The sequence below is a fragment of the Lagopus leucura genome, unplaced genomic scaffold (genome assembly GCF_019238085.1).
Source record: "Lagopus leucura isolate 7727_CA_CO unplaced genomic scaffold, USGS_WTPT01 Super-Scaffold_100021, whole genome shotgun sequence".
Taxonomy (NCBI): Eukaryota; Metazoa; Chordata; class Aves; order Galliformes; family Phasianidae; genus Lagopus; species Lagopus leucura.
The window spans coordinates 3,157,228-3,174,052 of NW_024962274.1; the positions used below are offsets into that span (position 1 = coordinate 3,157,228).

The window sequence follows — 16,825 nt, forward strand, 5'->3', positions numbered from 1 at the left end:
TTTTCTGGTTGTTTCTGTTTTAAAACGCTAGGACACTGTCCCAGGGTAAAGAGTGAAGGGACTTTGCATGCAAAACAAAAGAACAAGAAAATTGTATTTTTGGCACAGAACTCCTGCAAGAAATCTGGAGGAGCAGGACAAGATCCTGGAGAACTCTCCTCCAGCCCTTCAAATGAGCCTCCTACACTGGTGCGAAACACAAACTTCCAAGACGGATGCTCGTAATCTTTAAATACTCGTGTGCCTCATCACCCCTTGCAGCCAGCAGCATCACTATCATTGGCACCGGACAGCTGAAATCAAGTATCCTCGATTTATTTTGAAAAAGTAAATGGTTACACTATTAACCACGAACCTAAAAACAGTGTTACAAGAAAAGGAAAAGCCTCTGGAGTTACCACATCTAACAGGGGCTTCATTTGTTTGCCAGCATCCAACCCACAAGCACTGGAGCAAAGGTTCGTATGCAAAAAGCAGCTGAGGAGATCAGCAAATGGCATCTGCCTGCCATATCAGATCACCGGCAGAAAATAAATTCAGACATTTAGCAAAAAATGAAGAAACAGTTTTCTTGTAGATGTGAAAGTAAAGCAAGCCACACAAAATGCTGCTGTTTAGAGAAAAAGAAAACACAAATGGATTGTAATGCACTGAAGGCATGCTGCACAACATACATTTTACATACATGCACAAAGCAGGACAAATCTTTCAGCAGTTAAGCCCCCTAGGCTGCAGGACGGGTGGATGCATACACAGCGCGTATCAAGCCGTAACCATGCCTGCAGACTATGAGGGATCCCCAGACGTGATCAGCACGCAGTTCTCATAAAACCCAAGTTCCCAGATCAGGGACAGCAAAGCCTGGGGAAGCTGATGGAGCTCTCCAGCAGCTCAGGGGGCTGCCACAGGCAAGCAAGGGTCCTGGCCAGAGGGCCGGCAGGGATTGCACGAGCCCAGCCCCAGCTGCAGGATGCAGCCGCGCTGCCTGCTACTGCCTTACCCAAACTGGGGTCCTTGGGGTCCTGCTGTGTGCTCGGCCCACATCCATCCCCTCTGCAGCAGCTGCTGCCACTTCCCAGCTGCAGACTTCAATTACACAAACCTAAACAAGGTTCCTGTGTTTTCCCCCAAAGCAGACGCTGTTGAATTAAAAAGCTTACCTTGTCAAGTTTCAGTTCCAGTTCTGTCACATCTCCTTCTACTTCTTCTAAAGCTGCCCTGCATGGTTAAAAATGTTTCCATGTAAAACTTGATTGAAAAAAAAAAAAAAAAAGAAATACTCTGGGAGGTGGGGGAAGGGATAAGGACACATCCATTTAACCCATTTATTGGCATTGCAGTTTCACTGAAATCTGTGCTGTCTTACACCTGAAACTTAAAAGAACCACCAAAAATGCAGGGAAAGAAAAGACAGTAAGAAAAGGGAGAAAACACATTACCAGAAAATAATACCAGTAATAAGTCAGATAGCTTAGTAAGAAGGGTTTGAGATCCAATTGTGTCAATACCTTTATGATTGCCACATCTAAATGTTTCCTCTACTGCTGGACAGCCAGTGGCCCATTATAAAAATAACACAGGAAAGAAACTAACTCTGAGTGAAATTCTGTAATCCTTTAGTGATGCTCCTGGTGCCAACAGTCCTCTCATCCCTTTTTATGCAGAACTACAGCAATAGGAGCATGAAAAATACCACTCTTACTATCAGCTGGCCTTACAGTACAGCTCACAGCAGTTACAGCCCTTGCCTCTAAGTTGAGGCTGATCCCATCTTCTGGGCCAGTCAAATTCCTGCTTCCACCAAATGCTGCATTCATAAAGCATTTCTAAACAGTAACTTTTTTTAATTTGAAGGCTGAATTTTCCTTTGACACCCCCTCCCTTACTGCTACTTGGATAAAAACCAACCGGAGACCGAGAAAGGAGGGCGCTTTGCTCAGAGTTCATGAGGTAAGTTTCATCAGGCTCTACTGCCTTGAGGATTTGCATGTATTCATTTCTGGCAATGAGTGCTACACAACAAAAGCTACCCAGTGGGGCTGTGCTCTCGAGTTACAGAACACTCGGTAGGAACAGCTGTATTCCCAGCCCTTGTCCCATCCCAGGGCAGCTCGCTCTGTCAGCTTCTCCCCCCTAAGAGCCCACAGAGGCACACTGCTCACCCACTGCAGCGAGTCCTGGGGAAAGCATGAGGGAACAGCAAGCTTTCTGCATTGGTTTATGGAAAAATGGATTGGATGAATCTCACATTTCAGTCACCATCCCCTCTGCTCCCCCCAAAAACCTCCTCCTGGAAAAAGTGAGACTGGCAGAGAGCTACAATTTGGAGCAGGAATTCCTTCAGCCAGCTTTCAACTGAGGAGAGAGCACACGGGACCACAGCTTTACTGTCTCTTCTTGCTAATTCCATTCCAGTTCACATGAGTTCAAGACAAGAATTAAGAAAAATTAAAAAACTGGCTCAGCCCCAAACTAAGGGAAAGCAATTTTATTTATTTATTTTAAAAGAACAGATCTGAAAAACATAACCAGTTGCCTGCAGTGCTCCAATACTATGCATGACATTCCCAGCCCTTTGCAGGTCACCCCAATAGAGAATTACATTCCTGTTCAGTATCCAAAGGCATTCCCACAGTGACATCCTCCTTCTATAGCCAAGCACGTTCCCCAGCAGTTACATTCTGGCTTCTGCTGTTCTCTAGCTTCACACATAAAAGGATTTTGGGCAATTTTACTTTCTTCTCTTTCTTCCATAAACAGCTAACTTGCATTTCAGCCTACAGAACAGAATTTTGTTTCCGAAAGAACTATGGAATAGAACACAAACAAACAAGCAAAAACTTCAAGAAAGGGGAGAAAAATGATAAACATCTCAATATTTAAAATATTAGTTTGTATTAGTTTGCTTACAACCAGTGCAACCCATTTTGTTTGTCTCTCTGGCATCGACATGAAAAGCATGATTAAGTCGTTTGTTTACAGAATCGCTGCAAGATCTGATAAGAAAAATGTTTTGTGTGTGCTTAACTAGCAGGGAATTCCAGCTCCACAGGACTTAATGAGCTAAAAAGTTTGAGAGAGATTTGAGATTAAGACGGGAGATAAGGGCAGTTAGAGCAGCAGAATGAAGACAGCACATCTGCTCAGCAATTGCAGTTGTGCTCAGGGGTGGGCGGACACACAGCCCTTCCATCACTCCGTTCCCTGCAGGTGGGACACTGCAGCCCCCAGCTCAGGCTGGCCCATCACCACAGCCACAGGACAGAGGGACAGGACAGTACACCTGGGCACGGGTCAGAGGGCTCCAGAACCCAGCTCTCCATTTCTCCCTGTTTCTCTGCACTGAACTGGCATCTTTCACCATTTCCATCACATTAAAACAAGTAGAAGAGTTACTTTCATGCTCGCAGACACACTAGATTGCGAGCTTAAGAATGGAGAGCATGCCCTCCTATCAGAATAGACATACAGACACCCAATAACACACTAATGTGAAAGTACCCATCTATCCAGACAAATTAATTTCATACTGTGTTCATAGGGAACACGTTAAAAACCCTTTACCTAAGCTGTGCTACATCAACATTATTTTTTCTTAATTTAATAGTTCACGAAGCCACAAAACACAAAGGTGCAGATCCTTCTCTAAAACATCTGCGTCAGGGATCCAAATTCACTGAAAACTGTCACGATTGAGTAAATCCCACGTCTTCAGCCAAGACAAAACCTCCAGCTATAAACACAGGAAATGGTCACAAAACAACACTGAGGATGCAGTGCCAATTGTGACAAGTACCAGGAATGCTGCTGCTTCAAAGCGGGAGCTGGGACCAGGGTTTGCGTCAGGCTAATCTTGGACAAAAGGCTCTGGCATCAGGATTAAGGATCAACTCTTCAAATCTGCCTCAGCATAAGAACAAAAGGCAAACATCTGCAGCTGTGGGATGTTCAAACACTGCATGGCAAGCACAAAAGCAGAACAGCTGCTTAAGGGTGGGGGACAGCTCTGTAAGTGAGCAGTCTCCCAGTTTCTTCATGCTCCATAAGAAGGACTCCCAGGAACGTGTTTCTCTCCACTGCTGTTCCTCCTCTCCTTCCCTCTCCTAAAACACAGGCAATTTGCTAGAATACAGCTTCCTGCACAGCCACACTGCAATGCAGAAGGAATATAGGAGACAAGGGAAGGAAACTCAAAACCCAACTTGGTGGCTCTGGGCAGCAGCACGGTATCACAGGACGGTGTCACTGGATACCTGGCTCTGCAGGTGATGAAGGACAGGCTCAGAACTGCGGGGACGGACACCAAAAACCCCAGGAACCAAAGGAAGATGACAGCTGAGCTCTGCTCCATGAGAATCAGTCACCTGCAGGCCGTGAGCTGCAGGCACATCTTAAGGAATTAACTTAGTCCAGGTGTGAACACCACGCACTGCTGAGCACAAGGCCAGCAACCCACAGACACACAAGTGCCTGCTTGGCTTGTATGACCCCTCCTTACCCTTACAGTGTAAAAGATGGCAGTGGTCAAGGCTCATAAAGGCAGCTGTTCTTCAAATATCTGCATGGCATCAAAGCCATGGCTAGCCTTGTGCCTTCCACTCATTCATCCCATCCACTCTATCTTGCATTTTAACACTGCACTCCTGGAAGCAAGGAGGCAGGATACTCATCATGTATCAGATGCTGAATGCAAGGCAACAAATCGGAGAAGCCAAATGTGCTGTGGATGATTAATGATCATTGTTAATTCAAGAATTAATACAGCCCAGTATCACAAATTATTCAAAAGAATAGCAGCCTATTAATAATTTCCCATGGGCTCCCCCCCATTTTATTGAAAGAAAGTTTAAAGCCTAAATCTTAATCTCAATATTCACCTCCTAAATGCACTTTAAGAACAGAAACACACAACAGAAAATGCTAATCAGACTGAGATTTCTTCATACCTTCATGTATAAGGGTTTGTGGTGGAAACAGCAGATTCTCACCATTATAAATCCAACAATATTAGTGCTGAAGCTTTGTCTTCAAATCTTGGAAAGACACAGATCTCACAGGTCTCCTACCTGCACACATTCTGTACACAATCGTCCCCACTGCACACCTGATTTCACTGCAGATGCCATACCATTTCAACTCACATCTACTGTGGTTCAATAGCACAAAGCTGACATGTAATACTAGCCACAAGTTGTCAATAGCTAAATCAAAGTACTTGAGAACACATTACTATATTCCCTTTTTTTTATTTTTTCCACTGCAGTACTGTCACATGAGAGCAGTCAGTAAGGAAGCATTACTGCGCCCCACTGCCAGTGGAGAACAGTTCTGCCTTGCATGGATGAAGATGACTGAATGTGAACCAACAAGTAAATGGAACGGTGATTAACTGCCTTTTATCCTCTTCATTGCATTTTGTTTTAAACTTTAAGGCCATTCGGAAGACTGAAAAGCTGTAACGAGGCACAGCTCACTAACAGCAAAGCCAGAGCTGGATAAAGCTGGTTCTTAGTTGGCTAAAGTAAAAGTGATGATCATTTTAACTTCTCAATACAGCCCCATGTATACAGAAGCTATCCATGCATCCCACTGCTCTAGATGTGCACAGAAATCAATTGAAATTACCAAGCACTCATGCTACCATTTTATGATACCAAACTGAGGTTTCAACCTGTGCAGTGCCCACTGAGATTCATTCAAAGGTCACTAAGACAATTGATCCCAATTATCCAACTGGAACAAAATCAGCCATGGAGTTGTTCATGAATCACTGGTAACAGTGACTGCATTCTGCATTCTTAAAGACAAAGAAAATAGGAGCAAATAAGTCACTACATTTTTCCAAGAAAGAATAATTCACAGCAAGAGAACTTCAAAACACCTTAAGGACAACTTGAAAAGAACTCCTACTAACTGTGAAAAATGTGGCAACAGGATAAGATGCAGAAGTACAAGATGAGGGCACACACCTGATGGTTTCAGCAACATCTCTGACCTCCCTGTCAGAGTCCACCATAACAGCAGAAAGGCCAGCAGACATTAATGAGAGGACAAACTGCAAGCTGCAAGTATGAGCAGTTGCACCTTGCTATCACATTTGAGAAGCTAAACAATTGTTTGCACATAGGTTTAAAAACAGCCATGCAATAATTGCTGAAGGTAAAAGTAAGGCCTGGGGAAACACACTTCAACAGGGCTTAGTGCCACTGCACAGAGAAACCAGAGGCTTCCACCTGTTCTTTACTTCACTTCATCCCTCTGATGGCAGATCATAGAATGGTTTGGGTTGGAAGGGACCTTTAAGATCTAGCCTCAGGCTCGTCAACTGTTCCCTCCTTCCACTGTGTATTTTATTTGACCTCTTTCATCTACAACTGGATATTAGAAGGTACCTAGAATTAACTTACTCAGCAAGGTAACAAGGAATACTTCTGGTGCACTTCTGGTGAAATGGTATTAGAAAATCACAGGTTAAAAAGAAGCATGTTACACTGAGGGACAGAAGTCACACACTGACCAACAGGCCCAAAAACCATGACTAACACCAAGGATGCACACAAAAGTGGCTGAATGACTTCTGGCATGACCCACAACCATGAGTGTGGGCTGAAGAAAGCGGGCTGTAGCAACCTGTCACTGAGCCCATTGAAGCACTGGTTTGGCACCACAAAGATTTTTCCCTGCTGGCACGGAGCCCCTCCATGCAGGACAGATGATGAATGCTCCAAGACATGCTGAGATGAGCTGCCTCAGCCACACTAGTATGCCTTGCATTATTAATTCTTCAGTCATTAGCACAAAACGTTTTATCAATAGCTCAGAAAAGCTTCACAACCTGAACCAGAATCAGAAACAATGTTCACTCTATTTCCTCTCTGAAATTCCAGGGATTTTCTGCGAGCTTGCAACAAAACAGGACAAACCCCTTTAAGATGCATGCTTCACCTGATTTATTCTTTTCTGCAGGACTACCCATGGTTAAAGGATAATGAACGCAATAAAGTGACTGTCCAAAAGGAGGAAATTTTGTTGCACTCAAGGTACACATCACAATCTCTGTCCCAGACAGCTTTGACTGGTAACGTCAACCAGGAATGAGTCCAAAGCTTTCTAAGAGGCCTTACTATGAGATAAGGAGGTAGTTCTATCATCCCAAAATAGTAAAACAACAAAAAAGGCAGAAACAAGCTCCAGATACTGAGAGTGCTGAGCAAAAACTTCTCATTGCTAAAATCAGCAAACATCACAGGGCTGCTCCCATCTTCTAAATCTCAGCAGCTCAGAGCTTTCACACAGAAGCAGCAGAAGAAATAAGGAGCTTCAGCATTGGAAGCACAGCTATGCAGAAAGGCGAGCAAAAGAAAACACAAACATTACCATTGAGCAGCCAACTGCCGAGGAGAAAAGACAGGAACAGCTCACCATCTATGTACTATCGGCCTCAAGTTCTGGAGTTCCAAGTCAGATGCTGGAATCTGACACGACTCTGAAGTCAGAAGTAATAAAGTCAGAGGAACAATAGAGGAATTAATTCCTGATTTGTGAAGGTACCCCTTATGTACCTCAGGTGCAGCTAATGTAAAAGACAAGTTACCAGTGCTTGAAAAACAGAAAAAGGAAATACCACCAGGTCCCCTTGGTCTAAGTTCCTCAGTGCAAAGATGTCCAGAACTGCTCACAGCATGACTTACACAGCTGCACACAACTCCTCCTTTAGATCAGAGTGCTCTGAGGTTACTGAAAGGCCATTACTTCCAGATTTCCTATAGTGTCCATACGGGTGTTGCATTATCCTAGATTTCAGGTGAATAAGGCAATATCTGTCCCTTTCACCTTTAATTTCCCAACTAGCTTATACATAACCACTGTTAGAAAAGTACTGCCATGTTCAAACCACCGTAAGAGGCCAATGCCTTCATAACAGAGCTTATGGGGTATTAAAAGGGCAAGGAGCATTAGCTCTGTAGAATTTAGTTAAATCAGGTGGATCCTCTGTACTGAAACCAGAGGAAAGTTTTAGCTGCATTGTGCAGACAGCTCTCAGCAAGTCAAAAATACACATATTTTGTAGTGTGTTTCCTCAAAATCGAGATGTCCTGTTTAAGTCAGATGAGAGGTTGCAGCAGTTTTGCAGTAGATGAGCTCTAACCTGAAACTTTTGTTCAGCTTTTAGGTGCTGACACATACAGACCTCACACGCATACAATAACCACATTTGACATGCAAATGAGTGACTTTATTGTGGTTTTATCAGATACCATTACTTCAAAGTGATGATCTTTGTTTGCCCTTTGTGCCTCAGCATTTGCACTAAAGAAGACAATTGAATCCAATCTCAAGATGACAGAAAGCACAAGCATGAGGAGAACAAACATGCATGATGGACGGGTGCTTCCCTCAAGTTTACTGTCTTCACAGTCAGATAAGTGAGTCTCTTCATTCCTCTCATAAGTGACAACAGGCAATAGATTCGAAGAGAATAAGCATTTGGAATATTGTAAAGCAAAAACTACAAAATGCATACGGCACACCCACAGCCTTGGAAAAGGTTTAAATACACTTTGGGTACATTTAGCTCTCTCTTCCCCCACAGCTTTCAGTCACCAGGAGATTAGAGACCCCAGGCCCTCACTCCCCCACTGAAGCTGATTGCAGGTATGCTGTTTCCCAATAAAACAGGAGTTTGCATATTCTTTATAAATGACACTTTAAAGGTTTCTCATCTCACATCACCTGTAGATATTTTCAGACAGAATCCTGCGAGATCAATATTTATAATGCAGTGGACACTCTGTAATAGTGGATGCATTCAGTCCTTCAACTGATGAATTTTCATCATTCAATTATAGAGACCGACCAAGTGGGACAGAACAAACAGGCTGACAAATTCACAGTCAGTCTCTTAAGAAGAAGGTATTCCAGGAATTTAAATGAGTACTTGTAAAAGCAATTCTACCCAAAATTGGAGAACCCACTGGAGAAGAACCCCAGAGAGAGGGTAGCCATGCATACTTCCTAAAAAGACACCTACTCACACCACACACACATTTGGCTGCCATTTGCATCCATCAGAGACTCCACAGCCCCTTAAGCAGGTTTTATCCTCAGTGACCCTGACCAGCAAGGCCAATACTCCTGGCCTGCTCTCACAGCACGCCTTACCCAACCAGAGCAGGCCATCTGCACTGACACCCAGGTTAGTCACCTAAACCTCCTTTGGAAACAATGGCGTAGAACATCATTGCCAGGGTGCAGTTCACCTTATCTTGACATGCTTGGCTAAAACAAACCAGGAGGCACCCAAGATACACCTCTTGCTCTTCATAAGAATTCCAGGAGCATAGCTTAAGTTTTCTCTTACTAAAGCAATGGCAACGCTAAGATGAGATTAAATGCACTTTTGTTCTTCAAGGAAATGAAGAAAGAAGAGGTCTATTTCATTAATAAATTACTGAGAAAGACAGAAGCTCCAACAGCCTCACACGAGCACTACAGAGACTGTAGATACTGCCCACAGTGCCAGGTGAGCACAGTGGGTCTTGAATGCCTTTTGACAGCCCCAGCTCAGATCACGTGGCCCAGCACCTTTCCATCTACAGTTTATTACTTTTCCTTCTTCATCCACTCAGTTCTTATTTAGTGGTCTTACACCTAAAGCATATTAGAAAATACTATTAAAAATACAATAGGAAACAATATTGTGATGCTCAACACATTCCTTACATTGAATTTCACCAGAAGAATCCAGCAACACGCTTCCAGAAAGTACTCTAAGCAAAAGCCAAAACCACACACAGACCACAGCTTTCTGCCCCAACACACAGCATTCTCTGCCATTGCCACTGGCTGAAGAAGGGCGATGGTGACGGGGGACCCTGGGAGACGTGGTTTGGCCAGGCACAGGGCAGTCGAGGACACTGCAGGCAGCAGGAGAGGGATGGAGAGCTCAGGCCCCCACAGGTCCCCACTTGGCAGAAAGCACAGCCCAGCTCCCAGCTGAATTCCTCAGCCCTCTGCCAGGCAGAATGGATAACACTCAAGGCCAGAAGCCACCTGGAGCAGAGGAGAAGCATGGCTCATCTCCCTTTGTGCCAGGTGGGGAGCTGAAAGCAAACTTCAATTCACAAAACGTCATTCCAAACATCACTGCACAAATGTATGTGATCTATTCAGCACTACACAAGCTGCAAGTCTTCTTCCAAATAGGTACAAGCTCACCAGTGATTGGAATCAGGATATTTGAAAAGCACAGAAATGTTAGCGTGTTTGATATCCTTAAACAAACATCTGGCACTCAGAAAGACGGAAATCTGGAGTTCTCTGAACAGAACCTTTTTTAATTCCACAGATGGGATACATTTCACTGCATGTGGCTTCTCCAGTTTCTCTTTGCATGATATCCAGCATACAATACAAAAATACATTTTGGAGGTTTAGAAACTTCAAAATCGCATCATGCAAACATATCACTCACTCCACTTCATGTTTATGCATACAAAAATGTCAGCAGAAGTTTCTTGTAGGGACTACTGAGCACATATTATTCTCTCATAAGCAAATCAAGTGCTCTCTGCATGTGCACTGAACGCCGCTGGGCTGCATATCCTGTGCAGAGCCACATGCAACTATTTTAAATCCCCATTACTATTAATACTTTAAAAATTACTCAACGACACCTTGCTTGCACACTGCAGCATCCAGCCATGTGAATGTCAAGCAGCAAGCCTCCATCCCAGAAAAAGCCCTGCCACATCAGCAGGCACCCAGGCACCTCTGACAGGCCTCAGCTCCGCTCAGATCGTCCTCTCGGGCATAAAACACCCAAAGAGAATGCTTTGCAGCCAATTATTTTCTTAGTCTATGCTGGCGTTCTGTCAATTTGAAAACAGAGAGGGCACCATTCCATAAACAAGGCAGCTCTTGCCCCTGCAGAGGAACACTTGGCAGTGTAACAGTGCATTTACCCCAGATCTGAGGCCTGGCTGCTTTTAATTTTCACAGATTGAATGCTATCCAGAAAATAACTGTTCTACTGAATATGTGAGGACTCCTCCTGAAGAGACCACGAGGCAAAGCAGCATTTAATCTGTGTTACTGCACTCCTTAAAACTGCATGCTTTATGATCACAGTGACACTACCTGCTATTTGCTTTGCTCTCCATTTCATCCTTCAGCCACACAAAGGAGTGGCAACCAGTGCAGGATTTACACTGCCCCACAGACAGCTGAGGGAAAACTACAGATATTAAAATAAACACCACAGACCGTGTGCTGCTAATCGTTATTTCCCCCAAATCTCCCACTACAGGCAACAGACAGCAGCAAATGGAGCTGCTCGATCTGCCACCGTCCCACAGCAGCTGCCCACAGCACTACCCAAGCACAAGACTATTTCTGCAGTCACCGCATCTTAACTTCTGGTCACACTTGAGCTTTTCATATACAAGTGAGCTAAAACAACAGTCTATCAGAGTTGAGTCTTCTGCTTCCTGCCCACGTAAACATAAGGCTGTGAGACACCACATTAAGTAACCACACGTCTGTATTTTTGCTCTCCCCGGTGACACCACTGCACTCACAGCTCCTCACAGCACTACAGCAAGAACCTGACCTCTTCGGTATATAAAGCTGACTGATGACCCTCCTACATACGGTAATGGGCTGTTACTGCCTCCACTCTAAGCTCACTTCTTTGTTTCTTTAGGGAAAAAGGCACAAACAAACCCAGAACAAACAGCCACCAACCAACAACCCCACCACTGCATTCCCAGATGAGAATGCCAAACCAAAACTAAGAAAACATCTAAAGTTCCTATCAGCAATTTGGGATATGGTTAAGTAAAATCAAATGGAAAAGTCTTAGTAATTATAATCAAACAAAACAGAATTGCAATTACCATAGCAAAACTAACATTTGTAATACATAATTATAATGGGCACTTTAAAAATAAACCACCAAACAACAACAAGACAGAACAATTGAGATGTCCTACCTGACCCCTGCAGCCTGACTTCCAGACACAGATTTCTCCAGTCTCCACTAGGAAGGACTGCAACAACTTAGCAGTAATGATTTCAGTGTGAGAGATATAGAAGAAATGTATTTGAAAAGCTGGTCTGAGAATTTGTTGCCCCGGATGAAAATGCTATTTGCTGGATCCCCTATTCCAGTGTACATTTTTTATATCAATTATTTTCTTTGTGCACATCTGAAAGATGCAGTCCTACCTGAAATAAACACAGATGGCTGGCAGGTAGCTGAGAGTAGAACTCACACAAGCAAAGGATGAGCAGCTGGAGGCACTGCTAAGTAACTCCAACAGGCTGTGAATAGCACCATTCTGCTGGGCTGCTGCCATTCACCGGGTATTACAATCACAAAAACAACTGCATGAGTTTGCTATTACCTGCCTTATATTCACAAAGAAGGTTTCTATTTTGAGTTACCGCATCTTTCTTACTTCCTTATTCTGCAATATTTTCCAGACTGCCCTGCCAAGTCAGTCACAACGTGCTTTCCAGTCCTAACAGCGAGAGCAGAGAGCTCAGAGAGAGAATTTCTTTCAAAACTGCTCTTGGAAGAGCTAGATGGGTTGTGAATCTGCTCAGCCCTTCCCTCCCATGATGGGGGAGCTGGACACCACCGCGCTCAGGGTCTGGAGGCAGCGTGCCCTGCACAGCAGCCCTGATGAGAGGCAGGCTACGCTCTGTGGCAGGCCGACGTGAGTTGAGCTCAGCAAGGCACTCTGCTCTGCCCCACACCGCCTTGTGACAGAGCACTTCCGTCACGTGGGCAACAGATGCTTGTTGACTAAACTTGGGTTATACAGTAAGAAGCAGAGAAAAATAATCCTAAATGTAGTAACCTGTACGTGGCACAAGTGACCTATTCAGATACACAACCTAAATCAGCCTCTCGAAGCAGGATGTGCAGTGAGCTGGTCTCCTAATAAGAGTTAAGTGATAACTTCATGCAAAAGCTACTGAATTTAGAGATTATTTCTTACAAGCTATTGCCTTTTGAGCATTGCGAGCTCATACCTAAAAGGTACATTGATCTAGTGGCAGAAGTGATCAAATGCAACCCCAACACAAAGCTCTTGGGGCAGATTTACAGCAGCTACAACAAAAATCAATGGTTTTAAGAACTCATTCACATTCGAATGTGACACATTTATAAACATAAGATACACCAAAAACAAACTGAAGTGAATCACTCCCTTCATCCTAGAGAAGGAAAGCAATCTTGTCATCTACACACCCCATTCTTCCTGTCCTGCATGCGAGACAAGGGACTCAATCTTATCTAAAGGCAAATGAGCTGCATCAGATGCTGCTGGAGGTGAAAGCAGATCTTTATTTCTGCAGCAGGAGCAATCTGACCTCCCCAGCACCTCCCCACCCTGTGCTGCTCTCACAGAGAGGCCCAGCCTGGCAGAACCACGCTCACCCACAGCTTCAGTCACATCTCACCCATGGCCCATTGAAGAGGATACGCCATAGCCACCCCTTCTCCTCAAACTGCCCATCACGTATTTTCACTAAGAATGAGAATTGGCAACAGTTTCATTTACATCCTTTCATCTACCTCCTGTATCCATCATCTGTTCTGCAGCTGGGTCTCAGGAACTCAACTTTCCCCTAAGAGCACGCGCTCACCAAAAGAAAAACAAAAACAGAACCTTAAAATTCAGTAACACTCACAGGGTAACAGACAAGGACTGAAAATCATCTCAAAACTTCGAACACTTCCCTGATGCATTGTAGAGACTGGAATAGACAAAAGCTTTGGTTTCTTTTAACAAGTTCTAACAATTGCATGCATCACAAGGAATAGAACTGAGCTGTTTCTATTATTTATCAAGACTGTTAACTGCCACAGCAGATCCATTCCCGCGTCACCCAACCATACTTGTCCTTTCCAGACATTCACGTTCAAAGCAATCCAAGTGGCTGCATGCTTCATTTATCAAGAGATCTGATAATTGTAGTAGCAAGACCTCGAAAAACTGTTCCAATAAACTCTGAAATTCTCATTGTTTGATGATAAGGAGAGCGTATTATTTCACAACACTATTTGCGTATTAAAAAGCACTCCAGGAATTCCTGCTTATACACCAGGAACTTGTCAGCACAGCTGAGATCTTGCTGCCCAAAGGCTGCTCCACGGCCCTTCCCTCAGCAACTTCTTCATCTGATGGGAAGTCACCACCATGCTGCGGGAGAACTGCAAGCACATTTCCTTGCTAACTCAGTGGTTTGTCCACACTTTGAGAAAGGGAGTCGTGGAGGAAAAGCACATGACTTCTGTGAGATTATTTTCAGAGCTTCAAAGGAAGAGTGCATTTAAAAGTAAAAGAAAAAAGGAAAAAAGCGCAAAACAAATACAATTGCCAGTTTGCAAAGATGAGCTTCGACTCACAGCCTTTTCTACTGTCCTGTCAGAAATCAGTTTCTCAACCTCAAGCTCCCAAACACAAACGGATTTGGTATGACTCAGCTCACAAACAGCAACAAGCTGTCCTTGCTTCGGGTTTTATCACTCACAGATTCCTTTATCCACTGGGAAAAAAAAAACACGCCTTCCCAAGACACAATACACCATGCATCCAATGTGAATCCTCACACCCATTATCCATCATTGCATCAGCCACAACTTGTGTTATTTTATATGCACCTTGTGTAAACAAACCGACCTCCCTTTGATTCAAGCAACTACAGCATTCCCAATTAATAAGTCAAAGCCAATGAGAGAGCAGCACGATATTTGTGAGAAGCTTATCAAAGCAAGGAAGCTGGACATCCCCAGCTGTAGGTTGTGGCATGATTTAAGAGACTCAAGTTGTGCCCTGCCAAAAGAGGGATTTGTTGACTCACGAACTCTGATTCACCCACTTCCTTCCAGTTGTCTCCACAGCTACAGATGTCAGTATGCTGTGACAGCTCCGTGCCCTGCTCGCCTCCTGACAGGTTCATTTAACTGCTCCAACAGGTGCAGCGGTATCAAGGAGTGGGACTGCACCCACCTGTTCAGCAGGGCCAGAAGACAGCCGCAGCTCTGCTTTGCTATGAGGAGCACAGCGTGGGGACGCTGCTCCCCGAGCAGCACCAAGGCTCCTGCTGGCCTTTCCTATGTCAGCGCACACACCGAACTCACCGCAACCTCCACAGCCAGTGCGCAGGAAAGGTTTCTGAGCACTCATGAGGTGAGCCACAGGAACGCTGAGAACGACTAAAGTTATAACAGTAAATGCTAATTAATAATGAAAGATACAAGCGTTCTTCCCCATGTGAAATACCGCAGAATTGCTGCTTCATAGTTTTAAACACGTGGCTCAAAGGTTGGAAGAACATTTTGGTGGTATCAAACAATTTCATCATAAGGTTGTCCTCAGTTTCTCCAGAGGCAGCAGCATCTGAGGCTCTCCGAAAGAGCACTAGACTGATAGAAGAGGCTTCCCACTGTTTCTCTCCTTGAAGGAAAAAGATCGAGAGCGGAGAAAAGGAGAATTGAGGGGTAAATATGACGAGAAACCAAGATAAACTGAAGACACAGCACGCTTCTGCTCACAAATCATAATCTTAATTTCCTGCTTTCTTAAGCGCGCTCTATACCTAACAGCTATCAGTAACCAAACAGTATCACGGCCAATCAAACAGTTCCATGATTCAATCAAGTCGCTCTGCGATCGCATCGCCACCAGATGGGACAGACCCGGACAGGAAACATCGGCAGCACGGAGCGCATTGCCGTTACAGAGCAGCGGTCAAACGAGGGGAGACAACAGGGGAGCGCACGCCCGGGCCCGACGGTGGTTCGGGTCAGCGGAGCCGCCGGCACGGGGCGGGCTGCTGCTGCTGCTGCTGCTGCGGGCAGAGGCAGCGGGGCCGGGCGCGGCCGAGGATCCGGAGCCGCCCGGCGAGAGCCGCACCCCGCTCCACACGGCCGCCTCCCGCCCCGCCGCGTGCCCCCCCCGATCGCCCCCCGGCCCCGCACACCTGAAGCGCGGCGAGTCCTTCAGGCACTCCTCGAAGTCCACGGTCACCTTCATGCTGCCCGGCGGCGGGGCTGCGCTGCGGAGTGCGGGGCGAGGCCGCGCCGAGGCCGGCGGCCGGGCGGGGCTGGGCGGGGCTACGAGGGGGCGGTGCCGGCGGCACTCATGGCGGCGCGCGGGGGCCCGGCGGCCGCAGCGGGGACGCCTCAGCGAGAGTCCCTCGTCCCGCCTCCCGCTCCCGGCCGGAACTGACGGCCCGGACGGCCGAGAGGAGGCAGCCGTCACCGGGAGCGGCCAATCGCAGCCGGAGGTGGGCGGGGATTCGCCGCATCGGCGTACGGCGGGAGAGCGGCGACCCGCAGGAACGGGAGCGGCTAGGCCAATCGCAGAGCGGAAGAGGAGGGCACAGCAGCGAGAGCGGCCAATGACCGCTGTGCTGGAGGAGGGCGCCAACCACTGCCGTGCCGCAGGGATCGCTTCCGCATCGGGCTCCAGAAGTGACGGCCAGGTAAGCCAATGGGAGAACGGCCAGCAGCACTTGGCACGCCTCGTTGCCGCGACGACCCGAAAGGCCAATGGCAGTTCTCACGAGTAGGAAGGGACGGCCGCCGCGCTGCCATAGGCTGAGCCGCCTGTCACTCACAGCAGCCGGCGGGAAGGCAGCAGCCGCCCCAGGAGCCTGAACATCCCACAGCTGGCAACTGTCACCTGCTAAGAGGAAAGCCTTGGGAAAGGCACGCTGCAGCAACCACGCGGCACGGCGCCTATGTCGGCGATACATCCGTTCTCATCGTTCCTGTATCAGGGTCACGAGGCAGCGCTCACTGCTT

At 46.1% G+C, this 16,825-nt stretch overlaps 1 protein-coding gene across 3 annotated transcripts in view; it reads right to left on the reverse strand.

Moving 5' to 3' along the window:
• The window catches only part of ACAP2 (ArfGAP with coiled-coil, ankyrin repeat and PH domains 2), a 56,161-nt gene extending 40,060 nt beyond the window's left edge, over positions 1–16,101 (reverse strand). For all 3 annotated transcript variants that reach the window (XM_042878211.1, XM_042878210.1, XM_042878209.1), the window contains exons 1-2: positions 16,000–16,101; positions 1,161–1,218 (exon numbers count right to left, since the gene is read on the reverse strand). In XM_042878211.1, the coding sequence (XP_042734145.1) occupies positions 1,161–1,218; positions 16,000–16,052 (111 nt within the window). In that variant the 5' untranslated portion in view covers positions 16,053–16,101. The remainder of the gene's footprint in view (positions 1–1,160; positions 1,219–15,999) is intronic.
• Positions 16,102–16,825: the final 724 nt, after the last annotated feature.